The sequence below is a fragment of the Theropithecus gelada genome, chromosome 17 (genome assembly GCF_003255815.1).
Source record: "Theropithecus gelada isolate Dixy chromosome 17, Tgel_1.0, whole genome shotgun sequence".
Taxonomy (NCBI): Eukaryota; Metazoa; Chordata; class Mammalia; order Primates; family Cercopithecidae; genus Theropithecus; species Theropithecus gelada.
The window spans coordinates 39,202,895-39,225,390 of NC_037685.1; the positions used below are offsets into that span (position 1 = coordinate 39,202,895).

General features: G+C 43.5%; 1 protein-coding gene across 12 annotated transcripts in view; it reads left to right on the plus strand.

Moving 5' to 3' along the window:
• PCCA (propionyl-CoA carboxylase subunit alpha) overlaps positions 1-22,496 on the plus strand; it is a 436,358-nt gene that overhangs the window by 3,241 nt on the left and 410,621 nt on the right. For 9 of the 12 annotated variants that reach the window (XM_025364068.1, XM_025364063.1, XM_025364064.1 and 6 more), the window contains exon 2: positions 15,305-15,382. The exons of the other annotated variants lie outside the window; for them this stretch is intronic. In XM_025364068.1, coding sequence (XP_025219853.1) covers positions 15,305-15,382 — 78 coding nt within the window. The remainder of the gene's footprint in view (positions 1-15,304; positions 15,383-22,496) is intronic. 12 annotated transcript variants of the gene reach the window in all.

A 22,496-nucleotide genomic window follows, 5' to 3' on the forward strand; every position in this document is an offset into this window, starting at 1 on the left:
AAATCCCAATTTTATAGTAGAGGAAACACAGCTCAGGGCGGTTAAGTCATTGCTTAAAAGCACAATTGGCTGAAGTAGAATTTGAACCTTAGATAATATGATTCCAAAGGCTTTCTTTTCTTTCTTCCTTTTTTTTTTTTTTTTTTTTCAGACGGGGTCTGGCTCTGTTGACCAGGCTGGAGTGCAGTGGCATGATCTTGGCCTAGTGCAGCCTCTGCCTCCTGGGCTCAAGCCATCCTCCCATCTCAGCCTCCCAAGTAGGTGGGACCACAGGCACCTACGACCACACCTGGCTATTTTTAAATTTTAATTTTAATTTTTTGTAGAGATGGGGTTTTGCTGTGTTGCCCAGGCTGGTCTCAAACTCCTGAACTCAAGCAATCCACCCACATCGGCTTGCTTTTCTAGTTACAAATTGTCTCATTTGAATCATAGTCTCATTGTGTGATACATTCATGAAATTTGAATGTTTAAGCCCTATGTTACTTGAAATCCATTATTTTCTTTTGTAATCAGTAAATATGGAAAAGAATGTTTAAGCTTATCTGAATGCTTTAGAATTGCCTGGAGGTTACTCTTTCCAACATGCTGCTAAATTTCTAACAAATCATTTGGGAAAACAAGTTTCTGAGATTATTACAGAGACTAGTTTCTGGTGTAAAAAAATGTTTATAGACATGTATGTATTTATATATCTACCATTTGGATTTTATTCTGTTCCTGAGAGGTTCAGAACAGAGGTAAAAACTGCTCTAGTCCTTTCCTAAATAAGAGGAAAAGATGGTGACATTTTTGATGAAGAGTGAGGGAAAAGGATTTGTGTAAATGATTCCAAACTTTAAAAAATGTAGGTGGGAGAACCAGGATGAAAAAGGAATTTGGGAAGAAACATCTTTTCGGTGGGGCTGGAAACATAGTGTTTCATTGTAGATATCTGGAGTTAGATGCCCACAGGAGCCATGCTGAGGTGCTGGGAAGACAGAGGGTATCAGTGGCTGGCTTTACAGCCAGGGATACGAGGCTAAAGTTAGAGTTAGAATCTGTGAACCCTGAAGGATGTAGTGAGGCAGTTAATATTTAATTGAATAAATGCTTCGTCTTACAACCCTAAATTAGGATTTGGAAGAAGGAAGAAGAGACTAGAGGAGTTAGAGGTATGGTTTGAGAGGAGCCAATGTAGTGTAGTGTTATCAAACCTAGGAAAGAAATTTCAAGAAGTAGTTAGCATTCATTCATTCACTTGTCTAGAGATCTAGCTCTTTACTCAAAAAGTGTTTGTGGAGCATTTTCTAAGTTCCAGGTACTATGGCATGTACAGAGGAGAGAAAAAAATTAAAACATAGTCCCTAACTGCGTTCCAGGTGCAGAGAGGCTAAGGAATAAAAGATTGGTGAGACCAGGTGTGGTAGCTCCACGCCTGCAATCCCAATCCTTTGGGAAGCCGAAGTGGAAGGATTACTTGAGCTCAGGAGTTTGAGACCAGCCTAGTCATCATAGTGATACCCACTCCCACATCTCTACAAAATGAAATAAAATAAAAATTAGCTGGCCGTGGTGGCACGTGCCTGTAGTTCTAGGTACTTTGGAGGCTGAGGAGGGAGGATCAATTGAGCCCAGGAGGTCAAGGCTGCAGTGAGCTGTGATCACACCAAGATACTACAGCCTGGGTGACATAGCAAGACCCTGTTCCCCCCACCCCCCCCAAAAAAAAGGGCATGGTGGCTCATGCCTGTAATCCCAGCACTTTGGGAGGCCGAGGTGGGCAGATCACCTGAAGTCGGGAGTTTGAGGCCAGCCTGACCAACATGGAGAAATCCCGTCTCTACTAAAAATACAAAATTAGCTGGGCATAGTGGTGCATGCCTGTAATCCCAGCTACTTGGGAGGCTGAGGCAGGAGAATCGCTTGAACCCGGGATGTGGTAGTTGCAGTGAACCGAGATTGCACCACTGCACTGCAACCTGGGCAACAAGAGCAAAGCTCTGTCTCAAAAAGAAAAAAAAGAGAGAAGAAAAGAAAAAAAGGGGGCCGGGTGTTGTGGCTGTTGCCTGTAATCCCAGCACTTTGGGAGGCCGAGGTGGGCGGATCACGAGGTCAGGAGATTGAGACCATCCTGGCTAACACGGTGAAACCCTGTCTCTACTAAAAATACAAAAAAAATTAACCAGGCGTGGTGGCGGGCGCCTGTAGTTCCAGCTACTCAGGAGGCTGAGGCAGAAGAATGACATGAACCCGGGAGGCGGAGGTTGCAGTGAGCTGAGATCGTGCCACTGCACTCCAGCCTGGGTGACAGCGAGTCTCCGTCTCAAAAAAAAAAAAAAAAATTGGTGAAAGAATTTGGTAAGATCTTTGATCTTTAATGAGAATAATTTTAGTACCATGATGAAGTGTTATACAAATATACTGCTTTTATTTTGACAATACTCTTAAATAGTTGAAGCAAAATTATATTTTTTGAAAGATAAGCATATTGCATAACTTTCAAAAATTAGTTTCTTTATTTTAAATGACTATTGACATTTTTGTTAGAAAAAACCTCACAAACTGATGGGATCAACCTAATAAGATCAAAATAAAAGTGAATTTTAAAAATGTTGGAAGATACAGATTTGTGATTTCATTCACAAAACCTAATACAGCATCCATGTGGCATACTTGCTTTGATATTCTATGTTTGTTTGTTTTTGAGATGGAGTCTCATGTTGCCCAGGCTGGAGTGCAGTGGTGTGATCGCGGCTCATGGCAACCTCCGACTCCCGGGTTCAAGTGATTCTCCTGCCTCAGCCTCCTAAAGTAGCTGGGATTACAGGCATGTGCTACCATGCCCATCTAATTGTCGTATTTTTAGTAGAGATGGGGTTTCATCATGTTGGCCTGGCTGGTCTTGAACTCTTGACCTCAACTGATCTTCCGGCCTTGGCCTCCCAAAGTGCTGGGATTACAGACGTGAGCCACTGTGCTCGCCCTCTTTGGTATTCTTTATTCAAGAAACCCTTGGTTTCCTAGAGCCGCTGTACAAATGACCATGGACCTCGTGGCTTAAAACAACAAATTCATTCTCCCACAGTTCTGAAGGCCTGAAGTCTGAAATCAAGGCATGAGCAGGGCCATGCTTCCTCTGAAGGCTCTAGGGGAGAATCCTTTCTTGCCTCTTTGAGCTTTTGGTGGCTGCATTCATTCCTTGGCTTGTGGCCGCATCACTCCAGTCTCTGCCTCTGTCTTCATATGGCTACCTTCTCTTCCTCCTCCTTGTGCATCTTTCCCTCTCATTCTTTTATAAAGACACTTTTTATTGGATTTAGGGCCATGACAAGATCTAGGATGATTTCATCTCGAGGTCCTTCACTTTGTTGTATTGGCAAAGACCCTTTATCACAGGTTCCAGGACATGGACACATCATTTTAGGGGCTACCATTCAATCCACTTACACATCGTATGTGTCAGACACTACTTAGAGCTGGGAACATAATCGTGAATGTTTCTGCTCCCATTGTGGTTACATTTGAGTAAGGAGACTGTGCTCATATAAATAGAAAAGTTCAGAGAGTGAGAAGTGATCTTGAAGTAAAAAGATAAGTTAATGGGATAGAGAGTGGTAGTGGTGCTGAGTTGGGGATGTTACCTAATGAGACCATAGGGGACATTTCAGAGCATGTGGCATTTGGACAGGAAACTGAGCCAGCCAGCCATGTGACTATATGGGGGCCTAGCATTGCAGACCAAGGAATGCCAGGGCAAAAACTCTGAGGGGAAATTGCATTTGGCATAATTAAGGGATGAATGTGGCTGCTGTGGTTGGAGTGAACTGAATGAGGGGATGATCTTAGGAGATGAGGGAGGAGGAGTAGGTAGGCAGGACAGAGTCATTAGGGGCTTGTATTTGGAATTTAATAATGAGAGTCCAATTGGAGGCATTTAAGCACATTGAACTTGTGTTTGGAAAAGACGATTGTGACTACTGTGTGGCGAATGTCTTAGTAGGGGTGGGAGTAGGGTTGGGGACTTGGGTGGGAAGAGTGGAAACAGAGAGACCAGTCAGGAAGCTGTTGTAGAAGACCAAGCTAGAGATGATGGTAACGCGCTAGGGTGGTAGCACTGGAGTTGGTGAGAACTGGTCAGACTTGGAATATATTTTGGAGCTAAAGCCAGTATCTTGCTGTGGGGTTTGAAGGCAGATACAGACATACCTATATCTTGGCTTTATTAGCCCTGCAGATACTGTTTTTGTTGTTGTTGTTGTTTTTACAGATTGAAGGTTTGTGGCAACCCTGCTTTGAGCAGCTGTATTGGTCTCATCTTTCCAATAGCACAGACTTACTTTGTGTCTCTGTGAAACATTTTGATAATTCTTACAATAATTTAAACTTTTTCATTATTACTATGTCTGTTATGGTGATCTGTGATCAGTGATCTTCAATATTCTTATTGTAAATATTTTGGGGTGCCGTGAACCACGCCCATATAAGCAGAGAAACATAATTGATAAATGTTGTGTGTGTTTTGACTTCTCCAACCAGGTATTCCCCCATGTCTATCCCTCTCCTCAGGCCTCCCTATTCTCTGAGACACAACAATATTGAAAGTAGGCCAATTAATAACCCTCTAAGCGTTCTAGTGAAAGGAAGAGTCACATGTCTGTCATTTTAAATAAAAAACTAGAACTCATTTAGGGAGGAAGGCTTGTCAAAAGCCAAGATAGACTGAAAGCTGGGCCTCTTGTGCCAAATTGTGAATGCAAAAGAAAAGTTCTGGAAGGAATTTAAAAATGCTACTCCAGTGAGCACACAACTGATTAAAAAAAGTGAAACAGCTTTATTGCTGATATGGCGAAAGCTTTAGTGGTTTGGATGGAAGATCAAACCAGCCACATTTCCTTAAGTCATAGCCTAATCCAGTGCAAGGCCCTCTCTTCAATTCTACGAAGGCTGAGAGAGGTGAGGATGCTGCAGAAGAAAAGGTGGAAGCAAACAGAGGTTGGTTCATGGGGTTTAAGAAAAGAAGTGAGGCCGAGTGCAGTGGCTCACACCTGTAATCCCAGCACTTTGGGAGGCCGAGGCGAGCGGATCACAAGATCAAGAGATTGAGACCATTCTGGCTAACATGGTGAAACCCTGTCTCTACTAAAAATACTAAAATTAGCCGGGTGTGGTAGCGCGTGCCTATAGTCCCAGCTACTTGGGAGGCTGAGGCAGGAGAATCGCTTTAACCCAGGAGGTGGAGGTTGCAGTGAGCCAAGATCGTGCCAGTGCACTCTGGCCTGGCGACAGAGAGACTCTGTCTAAAAAAAAAAAAAAAAAAAAAGCGATCTCCATAACATAAATGTGGAAGCAACAAGTGCTGATGTAGAAGCTGCAGCATTATCCAGAAGATCTCACAAAGATCATTCATGAAGTTGGCTACACCAAACAGCAGATTTTCATTGTAGATGAAATAGCCTTCTATTGGAAGAATATGTCATTTAGCACTTTGAGAACTGGAGAGAAGTCAGTGCCTAGCTTCAGAGCCTCAAAGGACAGCACCTGGGGTGCTCACTATCACACCTGGCTGTCCTTTGAGGCTTAGAAACCAGGCACTGGCTCCAGAGGCTGAGGTGGGAGGATTGCTTGAGGCCAGGAGTTGGTGTCCAGCCTGGGCAACATAGCAAGACCCCTATCCCTAAAAAAAAAAAAAAAAAAGAAGCAAGCTTCGAAGGACAGGCCAACTCTTGTTAGGGGCTAATGCAGCTGGTAACTTTAAGTGGAAGCCAGTGCTCATTTACCATTTTGAAAATCCTAGGACCCTTAAGAATTATTCAAAGTTGAGTCTGCCTGTGCTCTAGAAATGGAACAGTAAAGCCTGGATGACAGCACATCTGTTTACAGCATAGTTTACTGAATATTTTAAGCCCACTGTTGAAACCTACTGCTCAGGACAGAAAGATTCCTTTCAAAATATTGCTGCGTATACACAATACACTTCGTTACCCAAGAGCTCTAATGGAGCTGTACAAGTAGATTAATGTTATTTTCATGCCTGCTAATACAACATTCTCCAGCCCATGGATCAAGGAGGAATTTCAACTTTCAAGTTGTATTATTTAATAAATAGTATTTCATAAGTCTATATAGTTGCTGTAGAGAGTGATTCTTCTGATGAATCTGGGCAAAGTGAATTGAAAACTTTCTGGAAAGGATTCACCATTCTAGATGCCATTAAGAACCTTCATGATTCATGGTGGGTCAAAATATCAACATTAACAGGAGTTTTGAGAAGTCGATTCCAACTGTGAGGGGTTCAGGACTTCAGTGGGGAATGTAACTGTAGAGGGATGGAAATAGCAAGAGAACTAGAGTGGAGCCTGAAGATGTGGTAGAATTGCTGCTGTCTCATGATCTTGAAGGGATGAGGAGTTGCTTCTTAATAGATGAGTAAAGAAAGTGGTTCTTTTTTTTTTTTTGAGGAAGGGTCTCACTCTGTCACCCAGGCTGGAATGCAGTGGCATGGTCATGGCTCACTGCAGCCTCGACCTCCCAGGCTCAAGTAATCTTCCCACCAGCCTCCTGAATAGCTGGGATTACAGGCTTGTGCCACCATGCCCAGCTATATATATATATATATATATATATATACACACACACACATATATATATATAATTAAAAAAAATTTTTTTTTGTATAAATGGGGTTTTGCCATGTTGCCCAGGCTTGTCTCAAACTCCTGAGCTCAAGCAATCCACCTGCCTCGGCCTCCCAAAGCGCTGGGTTTATAGGTGTTGAGCCACCACACCCAGTCAAGAAAGCGGTATGTTGAGACGGAATCTACTAGTGGTGGAGGATGCTGTGAACATGGTCATCATGATAAAAAAGGATTTATAATATTACATCGACTTAGTTGATAAAGCAGCAGCAGGTTTTGGATTTATTCCAATTTTGAAAAAGTTCTGATGTGGATATAATGATATCAAACAGCATCACATGCGACAGAGAATTTTTTGTGAGAGGAAATCACTGCAGCAAACTTCACTGTTGTTTTATGTTAAGAAATTGCCACAGCCATCCCAACCTTCAGCAACCACCACCCTGATCAGTCAGTAGCCATCAACATCAAGGCAAGACCCTCCACCAGGAAAACAATGAGATTTGCTGAAGGATCAGATGATAGCATTTTTGAGCAGCAGTTGTTCTGAACAATAATTAATTGGATCTGAACCTACAATATCTGTAAGGTATGTACAAATACGGAAAGGAAGGAATTAAGAGTGACTTTTGAAGGTAGGCACACGAGGCCGCTATTGTATGATTGTGTTTTTATGCAGTCTCCAGAATAGACTGATCCATGAAGACAGAAAGTAGATTAGTGGTTGCCCAGGGCCTGGAGGAGAGGGGATGGGAGTGACTGCGCATAGTTAAGGGGTGTCTTTTTGGGGTGATAAAAAATGTCCTGGAATCAGTAGCCATCATGGTTCCATGCCTTGTGAATATACTAAAAACCACTGAGTTGTATACTTTTTTAAAAGGGTAAATTTTATGGTATGTGAATTACATCTGAATTAAAAAATAAAAGAATGGTCTGGGTGCAGTGGCTCACACCTGTAATCCCAGCACTTTGGGAAGCTAAGGCAGGTGGATCACCCGAGGTCAGGAGTTCGAGACCAGCCTGACCAACATGGAGAAACCCCATCTCTACTAAAAATACAAAATTAGCCAGGCATGGTGGCACATGCCTGTAATCCCAGCTACTCGGGAGGCTGAGACAGGAGAATTGCTTGAACCTGGGAGGCAGAGGTTGCGGTGAGCTGAAATCGCACCATTGCACTCCAGCCTGGGCAACGAGAGTAAAACGCTATCTCAAAAAAAAAAAAAAAAAAAAAAAAAAAGACTTAATTGCCCACGTTCCTGAGTATTTAGTATCTTAGAAATAGGGAGGGTTAAGACTTGAGAGGGAAGAGCCAGACAGTAGTTACACTGAAACACATCTTCGTTTTGATAGCTGGAGACTAGCTTCATTCTGTTCCTACAGGGAGCTCTAGAGCAGTATTTCTCAAAGTGTGATTGTTAACCAGCAGCATTATCCGGGACTTGTTAGAAATGCAAATTATCCAGCCCTAGTCCAGAGCTGCAGAGTCTGAATCTCTGGTGATGGAGCCCAGCAATCTGTTTTAACAAGCCTTTCAGGTAATTCTGATGCATGGTAAAATTTGAGAACAACTGTCCTAGATCCGTGCTGCCCAATAGAAATAGAAGGTGAGCTGCAAATGTCATTAAAAGTCTTCGCCGGGCGTGGTGGCTCAGCTGGGCATGGTGGCTCAGGACTGTAATCCCAGCACTTTGGGAGGCTGAGGCGGGTGGATCACAAGGTCAAGAAATTGAAACCATCCTGGCCAACATGGTGAAACCCTGTCTCTACTAAAAATACAAAAATTAGCCGGGTGTGGTGGTGTGTCCGTAATTGGTAGGTTCTTGGTCTCACTGACTTCGAGAATGAAGCTGCGGATCCTCATGGTGAGTATTACAGTTCTTAAAGATGGTGTGTCTGGAGTTTGTTCCTTCAGACCTGAGTTCAGATGTGTCTGGAGCTTCTTTTGGTGGGTTCGTGGTCTTGCTGTCAGGAGTGAAGCTGCAGACCTTCGTGGTGAGTGTTACAGCTCTTACAGGCAGCACGTCTGGAGTTGTTCGTTCTTCCCGATGGGTTCGTGGTCTCATTGGCTTCAGGAATGAAGCTGCAGACATTGGCAGTGAGTGTTACAGCTAATAAAGACAGCGTGGACCCGAAGAGTGAGCAGCAGCAAGATTTATTGCAAAGAGCGAAAGAACAAAGTTTCCACAGTGTGGAAGGGGACTTGAGTGGGTTGCCACTGCTGGTTCAGGTAGCCTGCTTTTATTCCCTTATCTGACCCCACCCACATCCTGCTGATTGGTCCATTTTACAGAGAGCTGATTGGTCTATTTTATAGAGAGCTGATTGGTCCGTTTTGACAGAGTGCTGATTGGTGTGTTTACAATCCTTGAGCTAGACACAGAGTGCTGATTGGTGTGTTTACAATCCTTGAGCTAGACACAGAGTGCTGATTGGTGTGTTTACAATCCTTGAGCTAGACACAGAGTGCTAGACAGAAAGGTTCTCCAAGTCCCCACTAGGTTAGCTAGGTACAGTGTCAGCTAGATACAGAGTACCAATTGGTGTATTTGCAAACTTTGTGTTAGACACAGTGTACTGATTGGTGTATTTACCTACCCTGAGCTAGACACAGAGTGCTGATTGTAGTGTTTACAATCCTTGAGCTAGACACAGAGTGCTAGACAGAAAAGTTCTCCAAGTCCTCACTAGGTTAGCTAGATACAGAGTTAGCTAGATACAGAGTACCAATTGGTCTATTTACAAACCTTGAGTTAGACACAGAGTACTGATTTGTGTATTTACAAAGCCTGAGCCAGACACAGAGTGCTGACTGGTGTATTTAGGATCCTCTAGCTAGAGGGAAAAGTTCTCCAAGTCCCCACCAGATTAGCTAGATACAGAGTTCTGATTGGTACACATACAATCCTCCAGCTAGATATAAAAGGTCTCCAAGTCCCCATCCAGCTCAGGAGCCCAGCTGGCTTCACCTAGTGGATCCTGCACTGGGGCTGCTGGTGCAGCTGCCCACCAATCCCGAGCCGCCCCTGCAGTCCTCAGTCCTTGGGCTGTCGATGGGACCAGGTGCCACGGAACAGGGTGCCGCCCGGCACCCATTGGGAAGGCTCGGGCCATGCAGGAGCCCACTGCAGGCGGGGACCTCAGACATGGTGGGCTGCAGGTCACGAGCCCTGCGCCATGGGGAGGCAGCTAAACCTGGCAAGAATTTGAGTGCAGCGCCGGTGGGCCGGCACTGCTGGGGCATTCGGCGCAACCTCCACAGCTGCTAGCCCAGGGCAGCTCACTGCCCTGGGCGTGCTGCACTGGCCGGCCACTCCATGTGCAGGGCCCGCGGAGCCTGCCTCCAGCCCTACTGAAACTGGCACTGGCCTGGGAGCGCCTCTTCCTCCACACCTCCCCACAAGCAGAGGGAGGCGGCTCCGGCCTCAGCCAGCCCAGAGAGGGGCTCCCACAGTGCCGTGGCAGGCTGAAGGGCTCCTCAAGCTCCGCCAGAGTGGACGCAGAGGCCGAGGAGGTGCTGAGAGTGAGGGCTGCTAGCACATTGTCACCTCTCAGTGGCAGGCACCTGTAATCCCAGCTACTGGGGAGGCCGAGGCAGGAGAATCGTTTGAACTTGGGAGGTGGAGGTTGCAGTGAGCCGAGATGGCACCACTGCACTCCAGCCTGGCGACAAAGTGAGACTGCGTCTCAAAAAACAAACAAAAATCTTCTAATACTTATGTTAAAAAAAAGTAAAGTGAAGAGGCCAAGGTGGGAGGATCGCTTGAGACCAAGAGTTCAAGACCAGCCTGGGGAAAATAGTGAGAACCTCCTTCCCCTGCCACCCCATCTCTACAGAAAATGAAAACATTAGTGGGGCATGGTGGCATGCATCCGTAGTCCCAGCTACTCAGGAGGCTGAGGTGGGAGGATTGCTTGAATGCAGGAGTTCAGGGCTGCAGTGAGCTATGATCCTGTCACTACACTTCAGCCTGGGCAACACAGTGAGATCCTGTCTCAAAAAAAAGAAAGGTAAAACGAAGCTAGATGTGGTGGCAGGGAAGTGTAGTCTTAGCTACTCAGGAGGCTGAGGTGGAAAGATCGTTTGAGTCTAGGAGTTAGAGGCTGCCATGGGCTATAGTTGTGCCTGTGACTAGTCACTGCAGTCCAGCCTGGGCAAACATAGTGAGACCCCCATCTCTTAAAAAAACAAAAAAAGTAAAATAAGAGGAAATTAATATATTTTACTTAATATATTCAAATATTCAAAGCATTATTTGAATATGTAAATGTAAAAATTCACTAATGAGGTCTTTTACATCTTTTGGGCACTAAGTTTTCAAAATCCAGTGTGTAGTTTACTCTTAGCGCACATCTGAGTGTGGCTCATGGCTGCCATGTTGGGTGGAACAGCTCTAGGGCACAGGTTGTGCTACTGATGAAGTCCCACCTTGAGGTGCTGGGACTGGCCTTTTGAATGCAGTGTTAGCCCTTGGCCAGGCAGGGTGGGGGTAGCTCTCAGGCTTGATGGAGAACTGTATAGTTGAGGAACATGGTCAAGATGAGGGAGCGGGTGTGAGCCGTTAGTTGTCAACACAGTAGCTAGAGAGGATCTGAGTGGCCTCTGACAACATCTGCTACAGCCGGATGGGGAAGAATGGCCTGGCTGAAGAGTCAAGGGTGGGATAATGAAGTTCTAGAGTTGACATGTATAGTTTCCTGGTGCTTGAGCTTAGTACAGAGGCAGAGCCCAGAGAATCTTGAGTCTTGAACATCTCTCTCAAATATTAGGTGTTCAGCTTGGCTTTTGGCAGACACTGAAGACTGGAACGGTCTCTGAGATCCTGAAGACTAAATAGTCTATTTGCAAGAAAAGCTGTGCTTCCAGGAAAAAGCCAGACTTAAATCAAGTGTCTTCAGAGAAAGGCATGTGCTCAGAAGGCCCCTTGGTTTCTGTTACAATGCATGATGAAATACTCAACAGATGCTTCCAAACTCTGTGTCATAATACGTGGATAAGACCTTCACCTGGAATTTTAGAGATGAAGCAAGATGACGTAAACTAATGTTTACTTTGACCTTGGTGAGACCATTTTATAGCTCCGTTAACCCAGTTTTGAGGACAGTTTCTTCTTTGAAGCAGAATGCATTCTGATAATGAATTTATCTGATAATGAGTTATTTAGTATTATTCACCTGATTGCTACTATGGGTGAGTTAACAGTAGTTTTGGTTTTGGCAGAACTGGTGTTTAGATTGTTCTTTAAGATATTTGCTAGTGGATTTACCAGTTTTAACCGCCACGTGAGGCCACATCATGCTTAGTATTTTTTTGAGACAGAGTCTCACTCTGTCACCCAGGCTGGAGTGCAGTGGCGCGATCTCGGCTCACTGCAACCTCCGCCTCCTGGGTTCACGCCATTCTCCTGCCTCAGCCTCCCGAGTAGCTGGGATTATAGGTGCCCACCACCACACCCGGCTAATTTTTTTTTTTTTTTTTTGTATTTTTAGTAGAGACGGGGTTTCCCTGTGTTAGCCAGGATGGTCTCGATCTCCTGACCTTGTGATCCACCCGCCTTGGCCTCCCAAAGTGCTGGGATTACAGGCATGAGCCACTGCGCCTGGCCGGTGCTATCTAATCTTAAGAAAGGATAGTTGTTTCCCTGTTTGCCATGACTGGAAGGCATGCAACCAGTTTGTCTAAAAGCCTACCATTTCCCCCCATTTTTGTCTAAGTTATTGTGTGCTGATGATAATATATGCAAGACTGTGCTAGCCATGTTAGACATTCTCATTTAATCCTCATAGCAGCATTGTGACCTAGATAAGTACTATTATTATCCCTAGTGTACAAATGAAGAAACTTTCTATATATCTAGGAAATGTCAGAGTCAAGATTCGAATCCAGGTCAGAATCTGAGTCTAGACCAGAACTCTTATTGACTATATTATTCTCTAATGGTAACTCCCAAGTGGTTCTGGTATGGTTTTAACAAAGAAGGTGACAGCTGCATATTTGGATTTAGTTTTCATGTAAAACCTTACATTTTTTGGCACTTTACTATTTATAAAAACTCATTTGATCCTTTTAACAACTCCCTAGGAAATCAGGGAGGTGTCATCACCTGCATTCTGTAGATGGAAATGGGGGCCCAGAGAAATGATTAGCTCAATGACTCATAGCTGAGAGTTGACCCAAGTCTTGTGACTCTGAGGGTCAATGCCACTTCCCATGTGCCAAACCATTTGCAGGCATTTCTTTTCTATGTGTGGAAAATATAGGAAATCGTTATTCCTGTGGGAGAGAACCAATGGCAATATGTTATTGGGGAGTCATTTTGCACACCCTGACCTTTCTCCTTTTGGCTGTGATTGGCTAAATAGTCTTTATAAATAGAATTGATTAAAGTTCTTTCTCAGAACCTTTATTGCTAGGAAATACCTTACAAAGAATTTTGGACTGGGCGTGTAGCCAGTTTGTTACATGCTTAACAAAAACAACAAATGTTAAAATTGTGTAGAGGTCCAAATTAGCAGACTTCTACAAACGTTTTCCTGCATTTAGAACATAAATTTTATGTTGTGGCTTTGCACAAATAGTCTGAGTGTTGACCTGATTCTTCATTTTTGACCTTCCATGAATGTCTCCCAGGAGTAAACAGGAACAGAGCCTTTGTGGGGCTGACTCCAAACCAGTTGAGACTTGTCGTGGGAATGGTTCACACTGGTAGTTGTTCTGTCATAGTTGTGTTTGCTTGTACGAGTTCTACTTCTTTTTTTTCTGAGATGGAGTTTCGCTCTTTTTGCCCAGGCTGGAGTGCAACGGCACAATCTTGGCTCACTGCAACCTCCGCCTCCTGGGTTCAGCCATCCAAGTAGCTGGGATTACGGGTATGCACCACCACTCTCAGCTAATTTTGTATTTTTAATAGAGATAGGGTTTCTTTATGTTGGTCAGGCTGGTCTCGAACTCCCGACCTCAAGCGATCTGCCCGCCTCGGCCTCCCAAAGTGCTGGGATTACAGGCGTGAGCCACTGTGCCCGGCCCGAGTTCTACTTCTGGTTGCTGTCTAACTGGGAGGCATCTATGCTTTTTACAGCTGTGGGCCGCATTATTACAAGTTCACATGTGTGCAGGCTCTGTGGAACATCATCATGTCTTTGAGTAGATATTAGTGTTTATGTGGGACTCGCCACTGTTTTTCTTATCTAAAAATAAAAAACTTCAGAAAGCTCTTGACCAATCTGTGGTTAAATCTTGTAACCATTACAGCATCAGCCTGTGACCTTTGAAAAATTAAAGTTCTTGGGACTCAACTTTGTCATAAACTTGGGGATAATGCTCTTTGAACTCACAGTTATGCTTGAAGGAATATATGAGAGATAGTCTTGATCTTTAATAGGGACACAGTAATAATTTCCCATTCATAGTTCCTTGTTGTTCCTAGTCTTTTACTTGGTAAAGGTTTTATTTTATAAACTATATCTTTTTGTATCTTTTACCTCCACTTTTGTATAGAGATTACTATTCATTCGTTTGTTTGTTCATTCGTTCATTCATTCATTCATTCATTCATTCATTCATTCATTCATTCTGATGAGTTTCGCTCTTGTTGCCCAGGCTGGAGTGCAGTGGCACGATCTCAGCTCACTGCAACCTCCACCTCCTGGGTTCAAGCAATTCTCCTACCTCAGCCTCCTTAGTAGCTGGGACTACAGGTGTGTGCCAGCATGCCCCACTAATTTTTTTTTTTTTGTATTTTTAGTAGAGATGGGGTTTCGCCGTTTTGGCCAGTCTGGTTGCAAACTCCTGACCTCAGGTGATCCACCTGCCTCGGCCTCCCAAAGTGCTAGGATTACAGGCATGAGCCAAGGTGCCCGACTCTTTAAAAACTAGTTGTACAATTTTTTCAGTTCATTTACAGATGTTGCTATAAAAACATTTTGTTTCTTATTTGAGTTGCTATCCTCTTAGAAAGTTCTAAGGGGTCTTGCTCTGTTGCCCAGGCTGGAGTACAGTGGTGTGATCTTGGCTCACTGCAGCCTCAAACTCCCGGGCTCAAGTAGTACTCCCACCTCTGCCTCCTGAGTAGCTGGGATTCCAGGCGTGTATCACTGTGCCTGGCTTAGTCACTTAATGTTCTTAAGTATTAAAGCATTAAGATATGCTTTCTTCACAAACAGTTCAATGAATGAGAAATATCCTTGATTAATGGTTTTGCTTTTTCATATTTATCAGCCAAACCACTTTTGTACCAGAAAATGTAAAATAAGAAATCGGGCTGATGACATCAGCAAATATAAAAATAATATTTTATTATGTTCTGGCCACTGTTAAATTCGAAGCTCCCTGAGACCAAGACTCTTGTTTTGTGTTTTTAAAAGTTCTTTGTAGTCTGTGACATTTCTGACCCTGTTCTATCCTTTTGCGTGATCTGAAAGGCTTTCCTCAGATTTGCTTGGCCCATTGACAATTCTTGTTTTGCTTTTCTAGAGATTGTTTTGATGCTTTTGGTTTCTCTTACATACCGACGGGCTGTGTCTGTAGATAGATTTCCCTTCCATAATTATAATTATGGTGTATTGCCTAGAACTACTATTTATTGATCAAACACTTTCACTAGAACCCAACTGGAAGAAATATCCTGAAAAAATGTTCAAAAGCCCGTCAAGTATTTGCAATTTATTTTGCTTTTCTTTTTTTGTAGCATGTTCCGCACTATTCAAGACAGCGCTTAATGGTGTCCCGTAATCTTGGTTCAGTGGGATATGATCCTAATGAAAAAGTAAGTATTTATTTATTTTTTTTTATTTTTTATTTTTTTTTGAGACGGAGTCTCGCGCTGTGTCACCCAGGCTGGAGTGCAGTGGCGCGATCTCGGCTCACTGCAAGCTCCGCCTCCCAGGTTCAGGCCATTCTCCTGCCTCAGCCTCCGAGTAGCTGGGACTACAGGCGCCCGCCACCACGCCCGGCTAGTTTTTTGTATTTTTAGTAGAGACGGGGTTTCACCATGTTAGCCAGGATGGTCTCGATCTCCTGACCTCGTGATCCGCCCGCCTCGGCCTCCCAAAGTGCTGGGATTACAGGCTTGAGCCACCGCGCCCGGCCAAAAGTAAGTATTTAAACGATACTCTCAACAACTAACTTATCATGGTTTTACTTTCTTGTCTCCATACTGTGTTCAATGGGATTTTCTTAAGACTGTGGGGTCATTGATCACTCTAGCATTATATGTTTCTATAGGTGCTCAATCTTTAGATGTTCTGTTTTTCATTGTGGGCCACAGTCTGAATCTTTTTAATTTTGTATTTGTATCTTTACCAAAAATTGAATGCATTTACAATGTGTTTCCTTTGTTTTCAGAAGAATAACTAAGAAATCATTTGTTCTTAAAGACTGGGCAGTTAAGAGATTTAATTAAACTATTGAGTTTTTCTTTCATTTACTTAATACTTTTTTTTTTTTTGAGATGGAGTCTCTCACTGTCGCCCGGGCTGGAGTGCAGTGGTGTGATCTTGGCTCACTGCAACCTACACCTCCCAGGTTCAAACAATTCTCCCACCTCAGCCTCCTGAGTAGCTGGGATTACAGGCGTACACCACTGCACCCGGCTAACATTTATATTTTTAGTAGAGACGGGCTTTCACCATGTTGGCCAGGATGGTCTCAAACTCCTGACCTCAGGTGATCCACCTGCCTCAGCCTCCCAAAGTGCTGGGATTTCAGGCGTGAGACACTGTGCACCCGGCCTCATTTACTTAATATTTATATTATTTATTTATTTATTTGTGACACAGAGTCTTGCTCTTTTGCCCAGGCTGGAGTACAGTCGTGTGATCTCAGCTCACTGTAACCTTTGCCTCCTGGCTTCAAGAGATTCTCTTGCCTCAGCCTCCTGAGTAGCTGGGATTACAGGTGTGCCCCACCATGCCCGTCTAATTTTTGTGTTTGTTAGTAGAAACGGGGTTTCACCATGTTGGCCAGGCTGGTCTCAAACTCCTGACCTCAGGTGATCGGCCCGTCTCGGCCTCCCAAAGTGCTGGGATTACAGACGTGAGCCACTGTGGCCTACCTGTATGATTCATTTAGATTGAAGATAATTTTGTGTATTATAAATTTCAGGACAAGCAGTTTCTAATTAAAATGCTATTTCAATAATGTTTGAGCCTTGTAGGGACTAGAAGAAGTGATTGGAAATAAAATATGGTTTCATGCCTTCATGGCAATGAAAGCATCAAAGAGGGTGGGAGTTTTGGTTAAGAAGGGATTGTTCGAGGTGACTGTCATCAAAATAGAACTGACAGGCATGATTATTTGAGAATGACATGTCTGAGGTATCTCTGAATCATGTGCTGAAGTGCGCAATACTGCTTTCCAGATTCTTTTGAATCTGGAGGCCTGGAGGAAGAAAGAGTCTACATATCTTCAGTTCAGTAGGAATACAACATGAAACACAGTTGCAGGGTGGTATGGTTTGGCTCTGTGTCCCCACCCAAATCTCATCTCGACCTGTAATCCCCAGGTGTTGAGGGAGGGAGGTGATTGGATCATGGGGGCAGTTTCCTCCATGTTTTTCTCGTGATAGTGAGTTGGTTCTCACAGGATCTTATGATCTTACAAGTGTTTGGAAGTTCCTCCTTTGCACTACTCTCCCCTGCTGCCTTGTGAAGAAGGTGCCTGCTTTCCTTCTGCCATGATTTAAGTTTCCTGAAGCCTCCCCAGCCATGTGGAACTGGGAGTCAATTAAACCTTTGTTTATAAATTACGTAGTCTTGGGTGGTATCTTCATAGCAATGTAAAAACCGATTAATACACAGGGCAAATGCAATTTTCAAGGTTTTTTTTTTTTTTTTTTAAATTTTTGAGATGGAATATTGTTCTGTCACCCAGGCTGGAGTGCAGTGGTGTGATCTTGGCTCACTGCAACCTCTGCGTCCCGGGTTCAAACAATTCTTCTGCCTCAGCCTCCCGAGTAGCTGGGATTACAGGTGTTCATTACCATGCCTGGCTAATTTTTGTATTTTTAGTAGACACAAGGTTTCACCATGTTGGCCAGACTGGTCTCGAGCTCCTGACCTCAAATGTCTGCCTGCCTTAGCCTCCTAAAGTGTTGGGATTACAGGCATGAGCCATGGTGCTTGGCCAATTTTCAATTTTCTAATAGCTACATTAAAAAACAGTAAACAGTTAAAATTAATTTTAATAATATCTCAATATCTAAAATGTTATTTAAGTACATAATCAGTATAAAAAGTATTAACAGGACACCTTAGATTCTTTTTTTGGGCCCTAAGTCTTCTAAATCCAGTGTATGTTTTACATCTCTGGCATATCTCAGTTTGATTAGCCACATTTGAAGAGCCCAGTAACCTTGTGACCAGTGGCTACTGCATTGGATAGTGCAGGTCTATTGAATTAGTTACGATAAACTCCCTGTTATGAAAGCTGTAGTTTAATTTAAAATCTTCATCATAGGTGATATGCTTTGGGGTTCATGTATCCATGTGTTGCATTCCAATCTTGAAGTAATCATCTATCCTAAGTGGCCACACTCTTAAGAGTGGTTAACTAACATTTGTTGAGGAGGCCACATTCTAGAGGGGTGGAATACTACAAACGGCTCAGGCATCTTTCTCTTTATAAATACCGGTAGCCTTCCTCATTAGCATAATAACTGTTAGAAGTAGGCTATCAGCCAGGTGTGATGGCCCACGCCTGTAATCCCAGGACTTTGGGAGTTCGAGGCCAGTGGATTGCTTGACGTCAGGAACTTGCGACCAGCCTGGCGAAACCCTGTCTCTACCAAAAACAAAACAAAACAAAAAAACCTCCACAAAAATTAGCTGGGTGTGGTGGTGTGCGCCTGTAGTTCCAGCTACACAGGAAGCTAAGGTGGGAGAATCACTTGAGCCCAGGAGGTCAGGGCTTCAGTGAGCCATAATTGCACCACTGTACTCCAGACTGCTAGGCTACAGGGCGAGATCCTGTCTCAAAGAAGGAAAAAGAAATGGGCTGTCATTGAGGAAGTTTGTGATATTCGTTGATATTATGTTATTGGCTATTACTTTAGAGAAATTCTCTGCCTTTGTACTATTAGAATATAATAATGTAGTTGGCCTTTAATTCTTTACCTTTAAGAATAACACTCATGCCTGATCCCTAAATGAATAGTCCTGTGTTCAGCCACTTGTCTGGTGGATTCTTGATGGCTTAGTCTGACAGTATGGTTAACCAAATCAGAATATTGTTTTTTTTTTTGGCCTATGGCGAGCCTTTCTTGCAGTCTTTTGGAGCCTTACAAAGTACAGGGAGTTGAGATTTCACTGAACTTATCAAGCGGGTGTTATGATTCTTTTTATGTCTTGATAAATGTTTGTATGTATGGACAGAGTTAGGTCTGGCACTTGCTTTCGTTATAACCTCATAGTGAAGTTACAGAAATAGGTAACTCACCTCCCACATGGGTGACCACTGATAATTACTAAAAATAAATAAATGTGTGTAACTGTCTGGGTTTAGCACATTTATTTATTTATTTATTTATTTATTTTTGAGATAGAGTCTCGCTCTGTCACCCAGGCTGGAGTGCAGTGGCATGATCCTGGCTCACTGCAACCTCCACCTTCCGGGTTCAAGCGATTCTCCTGCCTCAGCCTCCCGAGTAGCTGGGATTACAGACACACACCACCATGCCCAGCTAATTTTTTTTTTTTTTTTTGTATTTTCAGTAGAGATGGAGTTTCACCATGTTGGCCAGGCTGGTCTCAAACTCCTGACCTCAGGTGATCCACCTGCCTCCACCTCCCAAAATGCTGGGCTTATAGGCATGAGCTACCGTGCCTGGCCCAGGTTTGGCACATTTAAAGAGATCGGAGGGTTAAAGAGTGTAGAAGTGGAATCCCCTTGGAATTTACTAAGCATGTTTCATCATAAATTCTGAAATCAATCCTGCTGCCTGCTATCTTTGCCATCTCCTTTGCTGTGCCCTTGCCTAAGGTGGCTGTGGAGAAACTGTTTCCCTCAGTGAGTGATGAATATTCTTTGGCACCTAATCGTGGTACAGGTGCATGTTCAGACTAAATTGGTTGCTTCACCCTTTGCTTGAGGGCTGCACTTAATCAGACCTTTCTCCTTCCCGGATTCCTGCTGTCCTTGTAACCATTCATTAAATATTGACCTGGTCTGTTTATGCCTACTGTCCCAAGTGCAAGTAGACTTGATCTTTGGTGTAATACATATTTGTTAAATAAATTGATTCTTGTTTGAATCTGTTATTAACTCCTTTCTTATTCCACATTTTATCAGTGACTTACATCATGCACAACTTATCCAGGTGAAATTTAATCATCACTGAAAATGTTGTTTTTTTTTTTTTTTGAGACTGAGTCTGGCTCTGTCACCCAGGCTGGAGTGCAGTGGCCGGATCTCAGCTCACTGCAAGCTCCGCCTCCCGGGTTTATGCCATTCTCCTGCCTCAGCCTCCCGAGTAGCTGGGACCACAGGCACCCGCCACCTTGCCCGGCTAGTTTTTTGTATTTTTTAGTAGAGACGGGGTTTCACCGTGTTAGCCAGGATGGTCTCGATCTCCTGACCTTGTGATCCGCCCGTCTCAGCCTCCCAAAGTGCTGGGATTACAGGCTTGAGCCACCGCGCCCGGCAAATGTTGTTTTTTTTTAACTGGAGTTCTAACAAGCTAACTGGTTGTCTTATGTACGTTCATGAGAATAAGGAAGATTTAACTTACGGTAACTGCTTAGATAAAGACCATTAAGTTTCAGCTGGCCTTAAATTAATGTGAGCCAGTACAGTACTATGTTGTTCCTTTCACACTAATGTGAGCTGGCTGGGCTCAGTGGCTTACGCCTACAGTCCCTGCACTTTGGGAGGCCGAGACACGGGATTCCTTGAGACCAAGAGTTCCATACCAACCTGGGTAACAGAGCAAAACCCCATCTCTTAAAAAAAGTTAGGTGTTATTGATAACATAGTGTTTAGAGCTTGCATTGTTATTCTCTGATCACATTATGTCATGGTATGTTCTGACATGAATACCTGGATGTGAACTCTCTGACTTTACCACTAGTGAACTTTGTAAGTGATTTAAGGCAAGTGATTTAGCCTCATCAAGCCTTAGTTTTCTTATTTGTAAAACGGAGATATTATCAGAACTGACTTTGTGGGATTATTATGCTAAATATTGTCCTCATAGCCATTACCTGATAGATGAAATAGTGCACAGAAGGGATTCATCACAGTGCCTGCCGTATACAAAACGTGTCCTAAATGTCGGCTGCTTAATTTCCTTCACTGAATATTGCGCATTTGGAAACTGAGACTCAAAGTCCATGGATAGTGAGTAGCTGGGTGTAAACTCATGTCTGTCCTTTTCCAGAGCTGGTGGACTTACCCATTGTGCTGTGCCCTTTCTCAGAAGAGCTGGGCAGTGACCCAGTGTCCAGAGTTCTGCCATCATTCCAACAAGCACGCAGTGCAGGGCCAGCTCAGCCCTCTTGGTGTCTGAATGGAGTGTGCTGCTAGCTGTGGAGTTAGAGCCCGGGAGAGAGCATCTAAACCTGGGGAAGGGAAAGGAAGAAGGAGGGGTAGAGAGACAGTGGATTAAGAGAAAAACAACAACAACAAAAATCCTTAGGAAATATTTTACTTCAGATGACATCATTAGTACAGTTATAGAGCAGCTACTGCCAAAGTTCTTCATTTTCTATTCTGGTACCTGGACTCTCCTCTGTCTTCAAGGATCCAGGATCCTAATTTATAGTTGTCTTTTTCTGAGTGTCTTCAGGGTGCCTTATGAGTGACTCTCCACATACAGGAACAAGTCCCAGTTCCTTGAATGGCGTATGAGTCCTTCTATCATCTGGACTGTTTTTATCCTAGCTTTATTTGCTACAACTCTCCTAAGCATACCACACACTTGAGTCATGTTGAGAATTCCTTGTAGTTCTTTAGTGCTACCCTCTTCTTCCAGTGTCACAACCTTTACACATGCTGTTCATGCGCTCCCTTCTCTGTGTAGCATCCTGCACACAGCCTTATTAGAGCACTTAACACAATTCATTGTGTTTGTGCCATATTTTACTTTGAAGTTGCCAAATGCACTTGATATTTACCTGTAATTGTTGATGCAGAGGGGCAGTTTTAGTTGGTTTTGATTGATTTGTATGTGTATTTTGTTACAGGCGTAGCCTACCTGGAAGAATATATAGGAGACCAGTAACAGTGGTTGCCTTTTGGGCAGGGACTTGGGTGTTTCTTCAGTGTATCCCCTTTTGTACTTTAAAAATTCTGAACTGTGATTTATTTAAAAGAAAATGTTATGTATGGAAGATTAATTGATATGGTTAGCTTTATTGAGTTTTATGTGCTAATTGGTAATACGTTAATAGCCCTTAACAGAGAAGATGTGTCAGGTGCAGGTATTTGTTTTGATATAGCTTTTCCCCAGTTAGACAGATAAGGGCACACTCCTAAATTCATAACAGTCTGGCATGTAGCCCAAAGGGGTGAAGAACAGTAGCCATAGCTAATGCTGAATGAATATATATTACGTGTTAGACGTTATTCTAAACACTTTAAGGGTGTTAATTAATATCATTCTCACAACCTCTTGTGGCAGGTGCTGTTTTTACCCTTATTTTACATACCAGGAAATGAGAGGCAAGAAGGATGACTTGTTCATAGCAGGACACACAGGAGGAGAACATAGTGTGCTGGAAGTTCAGCCTGGGTGGTTTGGCTGCAGACTGACTCGTAATGACCGTTCTGCTGCTTGAACAGAAATTAGAATGGGGATTCTTACTTAATTCTTCCAGTGTTATGATTTGTTATATTTGCTGTAACAATTGTTTAATATATAATTTCTAGGAGTGGTGTTTATGGTG